Below are 20,065 nucleotides of genomic sequence, written 5' to 3'. Positions count from 1 at the left end.
ATATGGAGAGGCGAAAGACCTGGAATAGCTAACACAATATTGAAGAACAGAATTGAAGGACTGGTACTACTTACTTGAAGTTGGACTTCAAGACTTACTATACAAGTATAGTAATCAAGACAGTGTGGTATTTGTGAAAGAACAGACAAAAATAATTAAATGGAATAGAATTGAGAGCCCGAAACAGACGCACATGAATATAATCAACTGATCTTTGACAAAGGAGCAAAGGCGATATAATGGAGCAAAGATAGTATTTTCAACAGATGGTGCTGGAACAACTGGACACTGACATGCAAATAAGTGAATCTAGATGCAGACTTACACCCTTCACAAAAATTAACTCAAAGTGGATCACAGACCTAAATGTAAAACACAAGACTATAAAACTCCTAGAAGAGGACATAGGAGAAAATCTAGATGATCTTGGCATAACCCAGGAAAGCAAGAATTGATAAGTTGGACTTAATTCAAATTAAAATTTATGCTCTGCTAAAGACACATTCAAGAGAATAAAAATACAGGCCACAGGCTGGGAGAAAATATTTGCAAACCACATATCTGATAAAGGACTATTATCCAAAATCAAAAAGAAGTCTTAAAACTCAACAATAAGAAAACAACCCAATTTAAAAATGGGCCAGGGCTTCCCTGGTGGCGCAGTGGTTGAGAATCTGCCTGCTAATACAGGGGACACGGCTTCGAGCCCTGGTCTGGGAAGATCCCACATGCCATGGAGCAACTGGGCCCGAGAGCCACAACTACTGAGCCTGCGTGTCTGGAGCCTGTGCTCCACAACAAGAGAGGCCGCGATAATGAGAGGCCCGCGCACCGCGATGAAGAGTGGCCCCCACTTGCCGCAACTAGAGAAAGCCCTCACACAGAAATGAAGACCCAACACAGCCATAAATAAATAAATAAATAAACAAACAAACAAACCCAAAGTTTAAAAAAAAGGCCAAAGACCTTGACACCTCACCAAAGAAGGTATACAGATGATAAGCATATGAAAAGATGCTTCACATCATATGTCTTTAGGGAAATGCAAATTAAAACTGAGGTACAACTACACACCTGTTATAATGGCCAAAATCGAGAACACGGACAGTGTCAAATGTTGGTGAGGATGTGGAGCAACAGGAACTCTCATTCATTGCTGGTAGGAATGCAAAATGGTACAGCCACTTTGGAAGACAGTTTGGCAGTTTCTTACAAAAGTAGACATGTTCTTATCATACAATCTAGCAATCACACTCCTTGGTGTATACCCAAAGGAGCTGAAAACTGTGGGCACACAATAACCTGCACATGGATGTTTACAGCAGCTCTATTCTATAATTGTCAAAATTTGGAAGCAACCAAGATATCCTTCAGTAGGTGAGGGGATAAACTGTGGTACATCCAGACAATGGAATATTATTCAGCGCTAAAAAGAATTGAACTATCAAGCCATCAAAAGACATGGAGGGGCTTCCCTCGTGGCGCAGTGGTTGAGAATCTGCCTGCTAATGCAGGGGACACGGGTTCGAGCCCTGGTCTGGCAAGATCCCACATGCCGTAGAACAGCTGGGCCCGTGAGCTACAATTACTGAGCCTGCACGTCTGGAGCCTGTGCTCCGCAACAAGAGAGGCTGCGATAATGAGAGGCCCGTGCACCACGATGAAGAGTGGCCCCCACTTGCCACAACTAGAGAAAGCCCTCGCACAGAAACGAAGACCCAACACAGCCATAAGTAAATAAATAAATAAATAAAAATTTTTAAAAAAAGACATGGAGGAAACTTAAATGCATATTACTAAATGAAAGAAGCCAGTCTAAAATGCTACATGAGTCCAACTATATGACATTCTGGAAAAGGCAGAACTATGGAGACAGTAAAGATTAGTGTGATTGCTAGGGGTTAATGGAAAAGGAGGGATTTTTAGGGCAGTGAAACTATTTTGTATGATACAGTAATGGTGGATACATGTCATTATACACTTGTTCAAACCCATAGGATGTACAACACCGAGAGAGCTCTAATGAAGACTGTGGACTTTGCGTGATGCCGATATATCAATGTAGATTCATCATTTGTAATGTACCACTCTGGTGAGGATGTTGATAATGGAGAAGCCTGTGCTTAAATGGAGGCAGGGAGTATATATGGGAAATCTCTGTACCTTCTGCTCCATTTTGCTGTGAACCCAAAATGGCTCTAAAAAATAAAGTCTGTTTTTAAAAAATATGTATAGAAAGAGAGAGGGAGGGAGAGAGAGAGAGAGGAAAAGAGAGGATTTCCTGTTTTTCATACGAGCCTTCCGCTTTCATTAGATATGAACCTGAGCGTGTCAGTAGGGCCTCTACAAGGCATTCCCAAAGTTTTATGGTCAGGGAAGGGTATTGACAGTGGAGGCCCTAATCCAAGAATTGATATGTTTCAAGTTGAATAATTGCTTATATTTCATGAGCACTCAAGCATATGATTACTCTTTTCTTTATGCATGTTTGGAAGAGTGATGAAATATGAAAAGTGTTCCATGTGAAGAGTTGTATGCTAAAGCAGTAGTTATCAAACTTTGCATATAAGAATTATCTAGGGATCTGTTAAAACTCCCAAAGTTCAGGCTACACCTCATAGCAATTAAATCAGAATCTAGAGGTGGGACTCAGACACTGGTAATTTTTAAAGTCCACTGGGTAGTTCCAGTGTGTAGCCAAGTTTGAGAACTGGTAGGCTAAAGGAGATTTTAAATTTTATTTTATCTCCGTCTGAAGGTAGGTTCATTGATCACAATTTCCAAAGGCCCTGGTCTGTCAGTAACTTTGCAAGTGTGGAAGAAATTGGAGGTGTAGGAAGGCTATTTGTTAATAGGAAACTCCTAAAGTGAAAAATAAAATCCACCTAGCCTGAAAGAGTTAGTGTAGTTTCCAAAGGTACTTGATAGCCAAGGAACAGCTTAGGCACAGGAAGAATCTGGCTTATTGGGAGCAAATAAAGCCAAGATTTAAAATGTCTTTTAATCTAAAACACATATGTGCCCCTGGTCCTGAAAACAAGCCAAGACGTTCACAGTTGTGGTGAAGATTCCTAACAATACAAAGAAATGAATTGCTGTACAATGTTACTTAAACTTGGAAGTTTAGAGGGGAAATGTGATTTGTGGGGAGGTTGTAGATAGATGAGGAGTGTGGTGAGCACGCAGGACAGGTTGTTTTTCCACGACTTCTTTCTGATCCCAAAGAGAGCAGAACTAGCTGATAGTTCGATTATCTGTGTACTCAGAACAGAACAAAACCAAACAGACCCTAACAAAATGAAAATTGTGTCCTTATAGAAGCACTCCAGTCTATGCTGGTGTGGGCTTTTATATGCTTCCTTAGAGTACATCGCTCCTTCAACAGAACCCTTTCTTAAAGATTCTGATTCTATGTGGGTTATGTTTTTTCTTTAACTTTTTATTTTGAAATAATTATAGATTCATGGTAAGTTTAAAAAAAATGTACAGGGAAGTCCTCATGCATCCTTCTCCCAGCCTCCCCTATGTTAGCATCTTACATAAGTAGAGTTTCTGTATCAGAACCAAGAAATTAGCATTGGTATACTCCACAGAGCTTGTTGAGATTTTACCAGTTTTACAAGCACTCAAGTGTGTATGTGTGTGTAATTCTATGCTGTTTTATCATGTGGCTTTGTGTAACCACTACCATAATCATGATACAGTACTTCACATGGGATTTTGAAGAACTGTTAAAAGATAAGGAATGAGTCACTTTGCTCGTAGTCCCATCCCCAACTTGAGTTCAGGACTTTGTATTGCTGGGAGGTGCCACATAGCTTTTGCAGCCTCAAGTGGCTTTTGGTCTTTTTTTTCATGGGATCATCAATACAAGTGTGTTTCTCAGTAACTATGCTTTGAAGAGGTAAATTGTGGTCACTTTATTTAAAGAAAGTGAACTGATAATATATACCCCAAAGCCGAAAAATCTGTTATTGATCTTCATTTGGGGGGCAAATTCACCAATTCTGGCACAACAGCAATGGACTGAATGCTTGGGAGTTCTTTTTCTGCCAAGTTTTAGAACATTTGAGATTTGCTCAATAAATAGTGCATCTGTCTAGTTCCTGAAACAGTGAGAAGACTGTCCATCTGCCAGAGAAATGCCCTGATACGTTTGAAGTTGAATAGGCATGATTCTATAGTAAAGAAGTGAAAACTGTCACTTAATAGCATATTCTCAGCATTGTCAACATATTAAACTCTGCCTCACTCAAGAGCCAAAGGATACATTATCATAACTACCATTCACATGGTATGAGGATTTTAATTATCTTTGCATCTAGTATAGCAAAACTAAGGTGTTTAGGAATTTAAGTCCAGTGTTTTTAAGCTTCCTGTTCCCAGGATTTGCTGACAAATCTACAGTCTAGCAAAAACTGTTTATATGTGTGTTCCGTTCTAATACCTGCACCCCATTCTCTTTTCTAGAAACTCTTATTTCTGACACTATTTTTGGCAAGAGTTCCATAGGAGAGGAGTTCTGGAGTTTGTTCTGGTTGGTCCAGAGTCAGTAAGTTGAGCCCTGATGAAGTAAGGGGGTATATGATGAGGAATGAAGTACCTAAACACCAAGATAGTAATCTTGAATAAAAGCAGCTTTGGGGTATTTATAAAGAATATATTCTACCAAATGTAATTGTGGTTTTTTTGTTAGGGATTCAATAGAGTGAGAATTCAGCAAAGCATCAAATTGATAATCCTGTTGTCTCATAAAGCTTGATTTGAAAAAGTCAGTTTATTTAGAAACAGTAGCCAAAAAAACATTTAGAGTCTTAAAGATTCTGAAAAAGGTAATCACCTACCCATATTCATGAAGGAGCAGAGGAAGAAAATAATCAACTTTAATGACTATCAAATGAAAAAGAACCAGAAAAGAGGTCAGGTTATTTTCAATAAGAAAGCAAGCTTATCTTTGTGGAAATGTAAATAGATTTTAAATGTTAAGAGAGGAAAATCAGGGTTGTGTCAGTACATGCTCCCCCTACCCACCCACCCACCCAATCAAGAAAACAATGAAACAGCCTCTTTAACAAGTGGAACAACTACAAAGATGTTTTGAATAAATGTGCAGAAGTTAATTCAGAAAATACTCAAGCCGAAAACAATCTATTCAATGGATACTGATACAGCCTCAAAAAGCAGTTGCTGAAGACAGCAAGTTGAATAATTTTAGAAATACTACATCAGTCACAAAGCTTATAATTAAAAGGGTGTCAAATATGCAATGTATTGGCCTACAGAAAAGAAAAGCAGGTTGATGTCTTAGCAACCAACTAGCAAATAGCAATAATAGCTATGTCATGTGTCAAGTAAACAGCACATCAACGTAGGATTGTTATAAAGACTAAATGAGGGAAGCATATAGAGTTTATGGCACATGGCTTTTTTTTTAGGTTGTGTTTTGTTTACCTCTCAGAAAAAGTTAACATACCACTTTAAAGCTAAGTTTTTTGCTATCTTTACAGATATCAGTGCATGTTACTACATGGTTATAGTAAAAATGAAATTCAGAATATGTTTTATATCAGTAATGTCACACATCAGTGCTGTTCTTAAGAAATAATTCTTCTTCACTGTTAGGAGTACAAGTTCATGATTTTGCTAACAGTTTATGACTGCTGAGTAATAATGTAGCTAATATTTACTGAGCACCTACTGTACGCTAGGAGTGTGCTGAGGATTTCATGTATGACTTTACCTAAAACTTAGATCAGTACTATGAGGTAGGTACTATTTTATTATCTCTGTTTTACAAATGGAAAAGCTGAGGCCAAGGGAATAAGTAACTTGGCAGAGATCAGAGCTGGTAGGTACTTGAGCCAGAATGACAAGACACTCCAGAACTCATGCACCTAACCACAGAACTCTACTTAGGAAAGGTATTGGTTGAGGGGGAAGGTGAAGGTGGGGGTGGGCAGCAGATCAGATAGCTGAGGATAAAGTGGGGGAAAGGGAAGGGGAGAGACGACATTCTTGCCTGAGGTACTCAGTGCTTGCTTACTTTTCAGACTTAGTTAAGGAGAAGCAGTTGTCAAGGAGATAGGAGTCTGAGCCACAGAAATCAGTAAATATGGGGAGAAAAGGGGTTTTCTAAGGGAAGACTCTAGGACCTGACGTTTGTTTGAGGGGTGATGCTGGAGAATTCGGAAATGGCAAAACAAGAGTTTGTCAGTGTGAAGGGTAAGATTGTAAGAAACAAATAACCCCGAAAGACTCTTGGTGAAAGAAGGCAGACTGCTCAGTGTGAGTAGATGGACGTGTGAAACTGGTGGGGTTTGGAGTGGGTGTTCCTATACTGTTTTCGTTGTCTGTACCTGCCCTCAACGTTTCATCAGACATTCCCTTCTTCCTCTGGGGCCTAGCATCTGGTTTTCTAAAAGAATATGATTGAGCATTCAACTCCTGGACACTTGGTTATACTCTTTAGGTTTATATAGTCTGAAAGAACTTCTTCTGGTCTATAGGAATTGTCTACCCCTGAAAAATACCCTTTTCATGAATTATCTTTTTCCGTGGGTGAGCACTTAGTACACATTTTTAAGTGTAGGTACCATGATCTACCTCAGAGATAGAGCATGCATTATTAATGCTCTCAAATATGTAACCAGAGCTCAGTCTTTACAGTGTGTGTTGTATATACTTAAATCTGACCAAGAATATGTTTAGACTTTCATGAGAAGTATTGTATTTGCCATATTGTCACAAGCATCAGCCTGACAGAACTATAACTTTAGCTCTCTCCCTCATCACTTTATCTCATTATCTTTTCTGATTTTCTCATTCCTGAGAAAATGATCTTACATTGTGTGAAATACAAATACACATGTATTATGTGAAATACAAATTACCTAATAGAGTTTGTGTAAAAAAATCAATGGATTTTTAAAATTTCTGTTTTGTTTTGAATGCATGCATCATCAAACTATGTTTGATCTGCTTTACAGAGCAAAGATTCAAAACTATAAAAGAAAAAAGATAGAATCAAAGATTATGAACATTTACACTTTGCTGTACACCAGAAACTAACAACAACATCAACTATACTTCACTTAAAAAAAAAAAAAAGATTATGAACATTTAGAATATATACTTCATCCAGGAAACTGGTTACCAAAATTTCAGCAAATTTTATAAAGATTTTAAAAGAAATATTTTCTTAAAGGCACATGTAAAATTATGTTATGGAAGCCTTATTTAAAATTATTTTTTCTGAGGATTCTATATTACATCATTGAAAACAAAGACAATTTTTTAAAGTGGACCTGTGTACCTCCCTGAGTCTGGGTTGCAGAACTTTATTAAAGAGTGCTGTGCTATCGCTGCCAGGTATGCCCTTTCTCTGATGGAAAGAAAAGGGCTCAGGTACCCCTTATATACCTAGGAGATGCCTTTTGCCTCTTCACCGTATGAATCCAGTCTGGAGCTGTGTATACTATATACAACCATGTTTGAAATAAAGGGTCCTAATGAACATTTTTTCTGCATGGAATGCCAATTAACTGCCTGCTGTCAACTGATCATTGGACATTAAGTCCTCAGTAGTGCCATCATCTTAAACCACAGTCCAGCCCCTACTGTCCAACAAAGAAGGATTGGACAATTATGCAGTATTTGACCAGACACTGAGCATGTCTAATTTGGGAGAGAATAGTATCCACATACACCTTGATGGAAAGAATAAGCAGGCCTTTGGCAATATTATGACTGCTAAAAGAACACAATAACCATCTCAGCTTCTGCTCGAATGTGTTCCCACCATACTTGGTAGAAACAGAAAAATATAATAAACTAGAATTCTTCTGTTGGCAGAGCATATATATTTATGCATTCTTGTGTGTTTAGCTCAGTGGTTAGAGAACACTTCCTGGAAAGACTGCAGTACCCAAATGTTTTCAATTTGAGCTTGTATATTTCATCTAATTGGTCCCTGGGACAAGGTTCACTGCCCTGGAGGTGGCTTGGCTCAGTGTTTAAAACACTAATGAATTTCAGGTTTGGGACAGAAAGTGGCTGTTCATATTGGACAATCATGTGAACTTGGAATTGTTTCCCATGAATGTCTTAAATAACTATGTAATGTCACTCTGTACAGCTGGTTCTTCTGTCCCCAAACACAGATGCCCGATTGCCCTTGCTGAGGATACTCAGTGCTTGCTTGCTTTTAAAACTGAGGTTTGGCAGAGTCCTTCATTTTTGTAAAGAGAACATTGTGGGAGAAAATAGGGCAAAGATCATCTGAGTGCAGTTGGATGTGATGAAGGACATTTACAAATAACCTTAAAGCAACCCAAAAAGACTGGTTTGGGCTGAGTATGTTTGTTTTGTTTTTCCTCTTAGCTGTTTGGAGTAAGAGAAAATTCAAAAGAAAGTCGTCTTTCCTACCTTTTTATGTTGATACATCTAGCAATAATTTAGGGATTTCATCTTATCTGATCCAGCTGACCTGAAAAGTCAAGGAAGTGGAGTAGTTAAATGTGGAAACTTGTTTTGCACAGAGGGAAAAGAAGTAAACTAATGAATTCACAGACACCCCTTAATCAGAACACAGAGCTCAAGCTCTGTGTGACGCCTATCCTGGCCTGCGCACCTTTGGCATGCTTTCAAAGACTTGATTCTGACTAGCTGGGAAGCTAGATACAGTTACTCAGCTTTGCAGATGTCTTGCCTATATGCTCAGAGCAAGTCACAATTTGTGTTGGAGCAGTAGGTGAAAGAAATGTTGATTTCATGAATTCCTTTATCTGTGAAAGGTTGACCATGGGCTGTAATGTCCTTATGGAGCAGGAGAATTTCCATTTCTGTGTGATGCTGTATTTGTCCCGTTTAAGCCATCCATAGTCTGTGCAAAGCCTCCCATCTGGGCTTCAGTTTCCTCCTTCCTCTTTTAAGTAGGGTAGGCCAGATGAGCCCCTAAGGCCCTTCTAGCTTTCATGGTCTGAAGTTCAGTTTCTTCTGCACATAGGAAGTTGGGGCATTAATTGCATTGGTCACCTAGAGACTGTTTGGGTTATTGAGCCGATAAACTCTTCCAGCAGATAAATGTGAATGTACAGCAACACTCAGGTCCTGCAGGAAGTTTGTGTCGGCTTTGCTGGAACAATCAGTGGACATCCGGCTGATGAAGCACTCCTAAGTGCCAGGCAGGGGTTGTCAGAAGATAGTGCCGCATCAGTGCTGGATGCTCACCGGGGATGGTGGCCTGTGTGAGAGCATGGGCGGCAGCATGAGGTGGTCCACATGCAGCCTGGCATCAGAAGGCCATGGGTTCCTCCACACTCCTGACTGCCCCTACCAACCCAAATGCCCTAGCCTCATAGCCTTTGGCGACTTATCTTACAGTTCTAAAACTTCTGTTTGGTTGTTTTAAAAATGTTTCAGGGTAAAAAGCTTAAAGGTAATGTATTTGAAAGTGTCTTGCAAATAAGTGGAGCTTGATAAATAGGTAACTCAAAACAGCAATGTATAAAAACCCCAAATAAGATAGCCTTATCTGAAAGATGAAGGAGAAAAAAAAATAACATTTGTGTAGTGAGAAACATTTCACAGAGCACTTTAGGACATGTCTTTTTATCCTTACAACCTCATTTTACAGATTCAGAGACACCTGCAAGTTCCCAGGGTCATGATACCTGGAAACAGTGGAGTGGAGATTCTTCTGGTTCCAAACTGTTGTGTTCCTTTTACAATATTTTATAGTTAATGTTAAACCTCTGGTAATTCTGGAAAAGGAAATAAATGATCAAAAATGGTAATGGTACCTATTTGAGGGGTTTCTCCTTATGCTCTTTTTATATGACTACAGCTGTACTGACTGCCATTTAAGATAAACCCAGGAAACCCAGGCCAGTCGCTCCTCACTTTGTGGGACCTTAATTCCGAAACAGCTCCTGGGGATAGCTGGAAGATTTGAATATCTCTGGGATGTCACTGTCCAGTTTCGAAATAATTTTGTAAATGGGTTTCTTCCAGGAAGGATCTGAGTCTTTGCCTGCGGAGACAGCCCTGAAGAACTCCTGTAATGTCAAGCTGGCGATTTCCAAGAAGCAATCTGGGACCTGCACTCCCAAAGAGACCCACAAGGAAGAAAAGACGTGAGGCTGTGAAGCACTGGCACCATACAGACCTCACTGCCTGATGCTGCCTGTTCCTAGGGTTGTGGGCTGATCAGAGCATCCCTGCTCTACCGGCCCCTGACTTTTGTGGAATCTCTTCCTCCCTCATCAAATACATACCTTAAAATGATGGTACTGATGAGACAGCCCTGGGAGAAAGCGTATTAGGGACACTCCCTTTGTAGGAGTAGCTGATTCCACTAATGAGTGACGTTTTTAGTAAGTGGGAAACTCTGACTCTGATTGACATTAAATCTGTGGTTCGGAAGAGGTTTTTAGTATTCTTTTCCTTAGTGCCTCGTGTGGAAAGAACTGCCCCCAAGCTTACGACTGTCGTACCTCATTCTGCCATCTTTTGGGACTGGGTTCGAAGGACTTGGAGTCATTCCTGCTCCCAAAGCCAACCAGGAGGCTTGTGGGGGTGGGGGTGGGGGGGGCTCAAGAATATGTTCCAGGACCTCACCCAGACTGGCACCATTAATGATGGGACATCCTACAGGGCCTCCAGATCCAGCCTGGCCTGGGGCTTGCCGCCACTGCATGCCAGATGACACCCGCACGTGGAAAGACGTGGCAGCACTGCCTCCCATCCACATGCCTTGACCCCCACGAGCCTCACAAAGGAGGCATGGTCCATTTTCCCCGCAGGTAGGCTTAGGTTTCCAAACATATTCTGATGGAGCATCTAACCCGTGGATGCCAGCAGTTCTTCCCTTTTTTGGAGGTGTCAATACACTGCTCTTTGTGATCACAGTCAAGTGAGAAATGCGAGAAGAGGGAGGTGTAGTCAGTGACCAGACACACCCAGCACCTGCAGAACAAGATGCCAGCCTAACAGAGCTGTCAGCCACACACAAGGAAGATAACGAGTTCTCACCAGCGACACTTAGGCCACTTGCTCACCCTTTACTGATGCTTTACCTCTAAGGTGCCACCAGCGTGCCTTCACAGAGATCCCCAAGGGACTGAGAAGCTTGAGTATTGTTTATTATTTCCAGAAAGGATTTGAGGTGACTTGCCATGGATGACCCACAGATAAAACTGTTCAAGGGGGAATAAAGATAAGAACCAAATGATGGAAAGAACAGAGACTGTTGTAAAGAAAACCTAGGCCAAGACTAGGTGCTGCAACTAAGCCCTGCATTCAGTCCTGGGCCTCCTGGCGCTAAGGTGAGAAGGTCGACAGGCTGTGTAACTCGGTCATTGCAGAGTATTGTCTAAACAGCTGACCTCTGGCCAAGTTGATGAATAAAGACTGGCTGTACATTCAGTTTGCAGCATCTGTCAGTTGCCTAAGAGAAGATGTGCAGGCTGTAATCTTTGTGGATGGTACAGAGATTGGCCCCAGGCTGCCCTGCTCTCAGTGATGTAAGGATAGACACGGAAGGGGATCTTTTATAAAACTCCATTCACAAAGGGAAGGCACTCATCAGACCTCCTGGGACCCAAACACATGATCTTACCTCAAAGTCGTTTCCCTTATTATAGTGCATATTGAGAGCTCGAAAAAGCTCCGAGTTGCGGAGAACCACCAGCATTTTGGGATTTGTGACACCATCTGAAATTGCTTGCCGGGCAAATTTCTCCATTTGGATATAATAAAACTCACGAAAGTTGCTGAACCACTTGATCATCTGGGAGGTAATGCAGCGGTTGAACTGTACAAACAACAGGGTCCATGAAGTCAGACGTTTGCCATGAGGTGCTCGGAGTCAGAACTGTCAGCTTCCAGTTCAACACAGGGGTTAACAAGAATGGCTTCGACCAACACTAAAAAGGGCTTTCTTTAAAAAAGAAGCCACAGCTATTTTCTAAACCTATACAGTTATACACAGAAAAATCTGAATTAGCCATAATGCCCATTAGAAAATAATTGTATTTTATAGCCTAGATTTATAAAGGTTTTTCACTCTTGAAGTGTGACTTTGGGAGGGTCCAGGGTCAAGACTAGTGTGGTCCCAGCTTCTGCTGCACCCAGGTAGATTGCATGGCAGCTCCAGAGCCCTCTGCCAGGTAAAGAGCCAAGGAAAGGGGTAAAGGTGTAGATCAGAGAGCCATTTACTGGCAACTCAGAGTTGCAGAATGAATCGAAATGAGAGCTTGGTGCAGGGATCAACCAAGCAATTGGATATGAGGGAAAGAGCTCAAGAAAAGCAAAGGATACAAAGATACAAAAGATACATAGATACAAAGTATTAACAGCCCTTAACCCAACACCCAGGGTAAAGGAGGCCCTCAGAAACTTTATAGAAACAGGCAAGGCCTGGTTCCAACCATCAGACCTTGATTTTTCTTATTGTCACATTGATTTGTATGCACCTTCAGTCGGTTTTGAAACACAGCAGTTTGAATGTAAAGTTGACAGGGACAGTGTCCAACTCTTGATACACTCTTTCTTTATCATAGTGTCCCCAACAAAGACAGAACACTAGGCCAAAGATGCCATTTCCTAGTGGTTCTTTCTAACCCTGCCTCTCTCCCCATGTGTTTCTGGGTATACCTACAGTTCAAAAGCTTAAATTCAGACACCCAACTTTCCTACCCCCAAAGTTACCCCTGATTATTCAGACAGTTTCTCAGCCCAGACCAAAAATGCCACCAATTCCATCCACAACATGAAGGGGAGCTAAAGTGCACATATGATGACCTAGGACTTGCCTCACATGGGAAAAACCTGCTGCTACTTGGGAGTTTTGCAGAGGCTGAAACTCAGTTGAAGGACTTTACCTGAACATCAGGAAAATAAGCCTTCAGGAGGTTGGAACTGGGATAGCGTGTGAAGAAAAACATTAGTTTGGCCTTCTTCAAGTGACCAGGGTTGAGGCCCTCCTGGATTTATCCCAGGGTCAAGGAAAACTAATACCAGTTTATCAAATAATTTTGTCAAATTATCCAAATAGTAAACTGCCCTGTTCCTTATGGTTTCTATTTTATTGTTTTCTGGTTGAATGATGTATTTGCTCTGTTTTTCTGCCTCTAGCAAGTATGATCAGATAAGCTTTTTCTTTCCAGATGCTGAATACCATATATGTACAGTAAAGTTGCAGAATTTAAAAAACATTTTGATGTGTAAAAGTTCTATGGCATATGTGATATCAAATACAGTTTGTTGTACTGTGTGTGTGCTTTCACAATACAATGGGAAGAGACGGCAACTCTCTCCCAGATAAACCATTTCAAAACCTCAAGTAGAGATTTACTTCTCTCTGCCTCAGTTTCCTCATCTGCAAAATGAGAGGGGTCGACTAGATGGTCCCCATTCTGGCTCTCATCATTGCCTTTGCAGTGTTGACGCCAACGAGCATCTAACCAGACTGAGTACCAGATCACAGTTAACTTTGGCTCAAGAAGCTTGAATTGCTGGGCTGCAACTGCTCTCCATTTGCCTGGCAGAATTTTCCCTCATCCTTCCCGTCTCAAATCAGATGCTCCCTCTGCTGTGAAACCTTTTCTTGCCAAATTAGGCCTTCCTTACCCTGGGCTACCAACACTCTTTGTATAAACCTTTTTTTGTAACAATGACATTACTGGAATTTTATTGCATGTTTGTCTCCCCATTTAGACTGTTAGCTCCTTGAGAGCAAAGACCTTATCCTTTCATCTTTGTATTCCACCTGCCTAGCCCGGTGCTAGGAACATAGTAGGTGCTGAATAAATGTTTGTTGGATGAAGGAATGAGTGAGTGATTAAATGGTCAACTTTAATCCATACACAAATATGGCAATTCTATTCCAACTCATTCCTCACTCTGGGAACAGATTCCTTCCCCTTTAATAAGAGTAGGGGGCTGTGGTGTGAAACCTAGCACCAGGGTGGGAGGGAAATAAAAGATTCTTACACAAGAACACTTAGCATTCCCAGGAAAAATCCTAGGGCTGAGTGACAAACATACAGAGTTACCCTGGAGCTCAGGCCTGAGAGCTGTAGCTTTAGGACAATAAAGACTTCTCAGTAGGATATGTCAGTTTACCCGAAGGAAACCAAGCAACTGATTATAATTATAGCTGGCCAGGCACCAAGGCTGCTGTCCAGGAGGCCCCTGCCCCCTGCCTCATTGGCCCTACTTCTTATCCTTCATAAATGCTATGGACAGAATCCTGGATTGAGTCCAAAGACCCAGTTTCAGATACAGATTTTGCCACCAAGACCCTGTGTGACCTTGGGCAAGCCACTTAACGTTCTCTGGACCTCATTTCTAAACTGTGGAGTGTAGTGGTTGGAGCTTGTGCTAGGCAGTCAGATGCTGGGTTTGAATCCTGTCTCTGCATGTGTCTGTCTTTGACTTTGGGCAAGTTATTTTGCTTCTCTGTCCCTGCCTCCCTGATACTGATCTAGAGTGGATGCTTGAGGAAGGTAAGATAACACAGGCCCACAATCCGTTATCTGAAACGCTGGGCCAAATGGAGGCCAGACTTCAGAATCCCTGTTATTTTATAAAGGTAATATGGTGTATGTGTTAGTTAACATCTGTGTGTGTTAGTTAACTAACGATGTGTTAGTTAACACCCGCAGCAGGGTCTGTGGCAGGAGTCTAATCCGCTTAATATTCCCACAGCAAAATCAATGACTAATTATGCTAAGTGAGATAGTCTATAAATAGCCTCCTATCAGTGCAGGTCAGGTTTTGCAACCAAGTGAGTTCCCATCAACCTTAGGGGAAAGAAATCAGAGAGATTTTCAGAGCATTTCGTGTCTCAGAGCTGTGGCTAAGTGGTGGTGAGCAGGGCAACTGCCAGTCGCAGTGCCCGCCGCAGAGAAGGTGTGCAGTAAATCATCATTGTCTCATCATCATACCTGCTCTGCCTGTGTCACAGGGGTGTCATGTGAATGTGAAGGTCCTTGAGAGCAAGAACCTTGTCCTTTCATCTTTGTATTCCACGTGCCACATGAAGAACTTGCTCATAGGTGGCTTTCATGGCCCAGAGGAATAAATCTCTAATGCTGGAATGAGGGAATAATTGGGGCCAGGATGCTGCCTGGGGGCCCCCAATCATTCCAAAGGTAGCCAAGTACCTGACCCGGGCAGCCGGGCTCCGTGGGTGGCCCCCGAAACCTCCTGAAGCTCTTGGAGCCCAATCCTCGTTTCACGAGGCAGGGCCAGGCACACCCCTGTGTGTGTATTTCTCAGGGCCAGGTGCCTGAGAGATAGCGGCACACCCCTCACAGGGGAAGGACAGCAGAGAATCTTTGGGGACTGAGTTCTTGAGGTTCTTCCACCACCTGACTTTGACAGAGAGTCTTAAGCAGTAGCCTCTTATCAAAGGCCCGACAGATAGCTTTCCTCACAGAGGGCTAGCACCTGATGAGAAATTCTGTCTGTGTTGATATCTCTGTGCCTACTGGTGGCTGGTGTGGTGCCCTCAGCGTTGGCTTTGTAGCTGCTCACTGCCTGCCAGGAAAGCAACCCGCGGTGCCAGAGCTTCAGGAGTGTTTCCAACACCTGTGACCAGCAGGGGGTGCTCATAGCATTTAGGACACAAGAGCGGGCCTGGTGTGGTAGTGAGCTGGTTCCACCCCATCCTGCGCCCTCACCACAGCTTGCCAGGTAGAGGGCACGACTGTTCACACCTGCTTGTGCGACTCCACAGACACAAGGAGATTCGATTTAAGGCTGTCCCTGAGAAGCAGCAGCGTGAGCTTGGCTCCCTAAAAAAGCAACATCCAAAATATGTTCTCAGGAACTTGAGTCCTACAGATGCCTGTTGGAAAAGGGTCCTTTGGTCATATGAGTTTGGGGCTGCATACATTCTCCTCATAGAGCTTTTCATTGGACTTAAGCATGGCTCTGAGAAGTCTCGCAGTGATGGAACTAACCCAGTGTTTACCCAAGCTGCTTTTTCTCCTACTTCAACACTGTTAACATCCTGAGGGAGGGTTACTCTGAAGAAAAAACTGTTTAAGAGCGGGGTCTGCCTAAGGGTTGCAAAGATGATGCAATAAGATTCAGACCATTGGGACTTCCCTGGTGGTGCAGTGGTTGAGAATCCGCCTGCCAATGCAGGGGACACGGGTTCGATCCCTGGTCTGGGAAGATCCCACATGCCGTGGAGCAACTAAGCCCGTGCACCACAACTACTTAGCCTGCGCTCTAGAGCCTGCAAGCCACAACTACCGAAACCCACGCGCCTAGAGCCCGTGCACCGCAACGAGAGAAGCCACCGCACTGAGAAGCCTGTGCACTGCAACAAAGAGTAGCTCCCGATCGCTGCAACTAGAGAAAGCCCGCGGGCAGCAACAAAGACCCAACACAGCCAAAAATACATAAATAAATAAAAATTTAAAAAAAAAATTATTCGGACCCTCTCAGACCAGCCTGGGCCCTGCAGCCTTCCCCATGGGGGCCTCCTCTTCCTCCACATGTGTGCAGCCCTAGGCTCTCTCTTCAGCTGCAGCTTAGAAGTTAGTCCTTAAACTGAAATCTTCTTACCCCTTTCAGCTTACCCCTCAGATCTAGTCCCTGCAGAAAACTTCCCCTTCCCCATCTGCTCCAGAAGTTTCTGGTCCCTCATCTCTTCCCCGTGGATTATCTGCTCAGAGCAAGCCTTTCGCCTGTAGAACCAAGAGGTTCCAGGAGCCATGCCTCAGGTGAGGCCATTCCTTTGACCCGCTCTGCCAAGGTATATGGGCAGCTGACAACCAAATGATGGGGTTCTTCCTTCCACAGGGTATTTTGGGAGCCAATTTGGGTTTAAAAACAGACAAAACCCTTTCAGACCCAAAGGACTAAGTCAGTAGTGGTAGAATCTGATGTGTCACAGAAGACGGTGATGGACCCCTCCAAGCATCCTTAAATCCCAGGATGTGGTCACCACTTTCTCAGCAACCTAACAAATACAAGCCACAGGGTAGGGAGGCCCAGAAGCAACGTTAAGAAGACCACTGGGAAAGAAGAGAGCTGTTCCCTATGCTGGGTAGTTATTTGTCCCCCCCTCCCCTCATCGTCCAGACTTCCTGTCTCTCTGGGCTGTGACAACGAGAACTTCGATTACTAGTAAAGGATATGTAAAGGGCTGAAGAGAAAGGAAGTGCATCCGTGACAGCCTGCAGGCCACCTTGCTCCATTTTCACTGAGGGAACGCGGGGCAGTCTTTCCAAGCAGGTGGACGTGAAGAGCCAGGGGCACTGTTGCTGGCTCAAAGCCAGTGGTCGCAGTTTGGCAGCTCCCCAAGGTCGCAGGGCCACCTCTGAGGAGGGGTGACTCTGGCGAGATGAGTCCTGCGGAAGATTGCCCCTCCAGTGGCCACTGGGTCCATGGCCCAGTAGCTGGCTGAGAATCTGATCTTCCTGGATGTGGGCAGGCACAGTCAGGGGACAGTTTGCTGGGGGACCCTGATAGGGTTTAGGGATCATTCTCGGAGAGACAGGGTACCTGGGAGAATCTAGAGGCTTGGCCAGAGGTAAGTTTCCCAGTGGAGCCCCTGTCTGCGGCTGGGCCCTCCCGGGCAAGGCAGCCAGAGGAAGTGGATCTTTACAGGCACCTCCCTCAGGAGGCGAGGGCTCGCTTCTACCGTCTGGCACCAGCCCCGGGAAGCTTCTGCCCAGGTGAGTCAGGTGGCCTGATGGATCCAATAGCACCTTCTGTAATACTGAGTCCACAGCCTGGGATATGGCCCCTGTCAGTTCTTTCTTCAGAATCTCCAGCAAAGCCCATGCTCCAGAAGGAAGGAACCTGGGTTCCTCAGACTGGTGTTTGACCTCAGACACTCTGTGTTTCTCCACCCTGGAGAGGTCCCCGCTGGAACCGTGGTGGGCACTGTCCACAGCCCAGGCCCTAGACCCAGAGCCATTCCTCTGCTTCACACTCAGAGGGCCCTTCCCTGTCTCTGAGCCTCCCGGGCCCTGAGCTGCGGCCTTGGGCTCGGCAGCCTGCAGGATGTGCTCCTGCAGGTGTTTTAGCTGTTGCTTCAGCAGGTGAAGCTGTTCTCTCACCCGAGGGCCCCCCTTCCTGCTTCCCCGGTCCCCGGCAGGGCCTGGCTTCGGGGGGCCTTGCTGCACGGGAACATTCTGCTTCCTCTTCCGCTCTGGGCAGCACGGGCTGTCCCTGGCTGGGGCATTGCCTGGCACCGGAGGGTTAGGGGAGAGGCACGTGCCTCGGACGATGGTCTCTACTCTGGCCCTCTTTGCCTGGATGTGCTCATCCCAAAACCAGTCAGGGTCAGCGAGGCTGGAGCTGGGGACCTGGCTCCAGGGAAATGGGGAGTCTCTGCCCTGTTCTCTGGGGGACGGGCTTCTTCCATCTTTGGTACAAGGTTCTGCCAGGTATGAGCAGGCCCGGGATGGTTGAGAAAGCAAGGTGAAGTTTGGATCCATCCCTTGGCTCCACAGAGGCTGTTAGTCAGGGTTCCGTGAGAGAATTCCTCCTCCTCGGGTCCTCAGCTGGAGGTGCACCTACAGTGAGCTGGGGGCTTCTCTTCACTAAGAGGAAGGATTCAGACTCTGTGATGCCGGGGCTTACCCACCTCCTGGTCAGACTCTGAAATTAGAGACAGGAGAAAACAGTACATGTGACTTTGAGCGGTGCTTTTCAAACTTGTACGTGCAAACAGATCAACTTGGAATCTCGTTAAAATGCAGATTCTGAGTCTGCAGGTCTGGAGTGGGGCAGAGATTCCGCATCCCTAACCAGCTCCCAGGTGATGCCATTGGTCCAGACCACACTTTGAGGAGATTCTGAAGAGCAATCCTCCAAGGAGATGGTTCTTCTCCTGCCAGGGCATAACAATAAAATGATCTGTAATACTAATGATAATGGCAGCTAACTGCATAAATGGCATTGGGCCAAGAACTTTACATCCATTACCTAATTTATTTCTCATAACAGCTCCGTGGGAATGTTGTCAGTCCTATTTTACAGATAAGGAAACAGGCTCAGAGGAGTTAAGAAGTTACCTCCCCAAGGTCATACAGCTAGTAAGTGTCAGGCTGGAGTCAGAACAATATTTGTCTTGATTCAGAGTGACTATCTGCAACAGAATCACCCTGGGCGCTTGTTAAAACAAGCAAATTCAGTAGGCCCACCAGTCCTAATTAATCAGAATCTCTCGATGCTGGGGCAGGGCACCTGCCTTTGAAACAAGCAAACTAAATTTTGAGAACCCGCTGTTTGACCACTATGCTATCTTGCTCCTGGAAGTGTCAGATTAGGCATTTACCTTTCAACGTTTCACAGCTACTTTTTAAGCATCTACTATGCATCAGGCCTTCTGGGCACTTGGAGAGTCGGTGGTGAACAAGACAGCAGAGTCTTGCTCTCACAGAGCTGGGCGTGTATCAGGGGAAGAGAGAATAAATAAGTACACTTTCAGGTCGTGCTAACTGCTATGAAGAAAAAGCACAATAAGGGACTGGAAATTGGGATGAAGGTATGGGGAGAAGGAGGGAGCTATGTTAGAAAAGACTGAGTAAAGCTGTTTTATTCCCATGAATGTCAAAGTACACTGCACTTGAACCAGGAGGCTTCCGGTAGCAGGTATAAGGCACTTTGAGTTTATGAAACATTCGTTCGTGTAAAGTCATTGCATCTCACACCAACCTTGAGAGTCAGTGTAATTCTCCCATTTTATAGATGAGGAAACTGAGGCTCAGTGAGGCTGAGTGGCTGTCAGTTACAAGATTCCAAGTCTTCTGATGCAGCCACACTTCAGCTCCCTCCCTGAAGATGAAAAGACCTGCATAAGAGACTGACTTCTCTGCCTGTTAAAAAGTTTCATCCTTTCCTAGAAAAGGTAAGTGAATTTCTTTTTTCTCTACAAATTTTCATTCTCGATTGCTGCTCTAGTCCAAATGATGGCGGGAGAGAGCTTGCTTTCTTCTTCCCACTTTCATCCTGAAGCTTACCTGGAATTCTCTGCTCCAGGAAATCTCAGCTCTTCTGCATCCAGTGGGTTCTAGTCAGTAGACTTGACCACAGC

The 20,065-nt window shown here is 44.0% G+C and overlaps 1 protein-coding gene across 2 annotated transcripts; it reads right to left on the bottom strand.

Moving 5' to 3' along the window:
* Positions 1 to 9,884: 9,884 nt before the first annotated feature.
* Positions 9,885 to 18,464, bottom strand: PROX2 (prospero homeobox 2). Of its 2 annotated transcripts, XM_068542481.1 has the most exons (4): positions 17,162 to 18,464; positions 12,882 to 12,991; positions 11,618 to 11,812; positions 9,885 to 10,097 (listed from the first exon to the last, which is right to left on the bottom strand). In XM_068542481.1, the coding sequence occupies exons 1-4, from the start codon at positions 18,462 to 18,464 to the stop codon at positions 9,912 to 9,914; spliced, it is 1,794 nt and encodes a 597-aa protein (XP_068398582.1). In that variant the 3' UTR covers positions 9,885 to 9,911. The 2 variants fall into 2 exon arrangements, with proteins under 2 accessions (XP_068398582.1, XP_068398590.1); XM_068542489.1 differs by lacking the exon at positions 12,882 to 12,991 and having other exon boundaries at positions 17,730 to 18,464.
* Between the last annotated feature and the right edge of the window lie 1,601 nt (positions 18,465 to 20,065).

The sequence above is a fragment of the Eschrichtius robustus genome, chromosome 1 (assembly GCF_028021215.1).
Source record: "Eschrichtius robustus isolate mEscRob2 chromosome 1, mEscRob2.pri, whole genome shotgun sequence".
NCBI classification, from domain to species: Eukaryota; Metazoa; Chordata; class Mammalia; order Artiodactyla; family Eschrichtiidae; genus Eschrichtius; species Eschrichtius robustus.
Note: the sequence above shows the minus strand (reverse complement) of the source record. Positions and strands in the feature narration are given on the sequence as shown.

Excerpts from the sequence above, each read along its gene's own strand:
- PROX2 (XM_068542481.1), bottom strand. The coding sequence starts at position 18,464 with ATGGATCCAAACTTCACCTTGCTTTCTCAACCATCCCGGGCCTGCTCA. Across the intron at positions 12,992-17,161 it reads ACTTCCTTTCTCTTCAGCCC|AAATCCAGGAGGGCCTCAAC; the intron begins TTTACATATCCT and ends TGACCCTGGGAT. Across the intron at positions 11,813-12,881 it reads CTTATTTTCCTGATGTTCAG|TTCAACCGCTGCATTACCTC; the intron begins GTAAAGTCCTTC and ends TTGTTTGTACAG.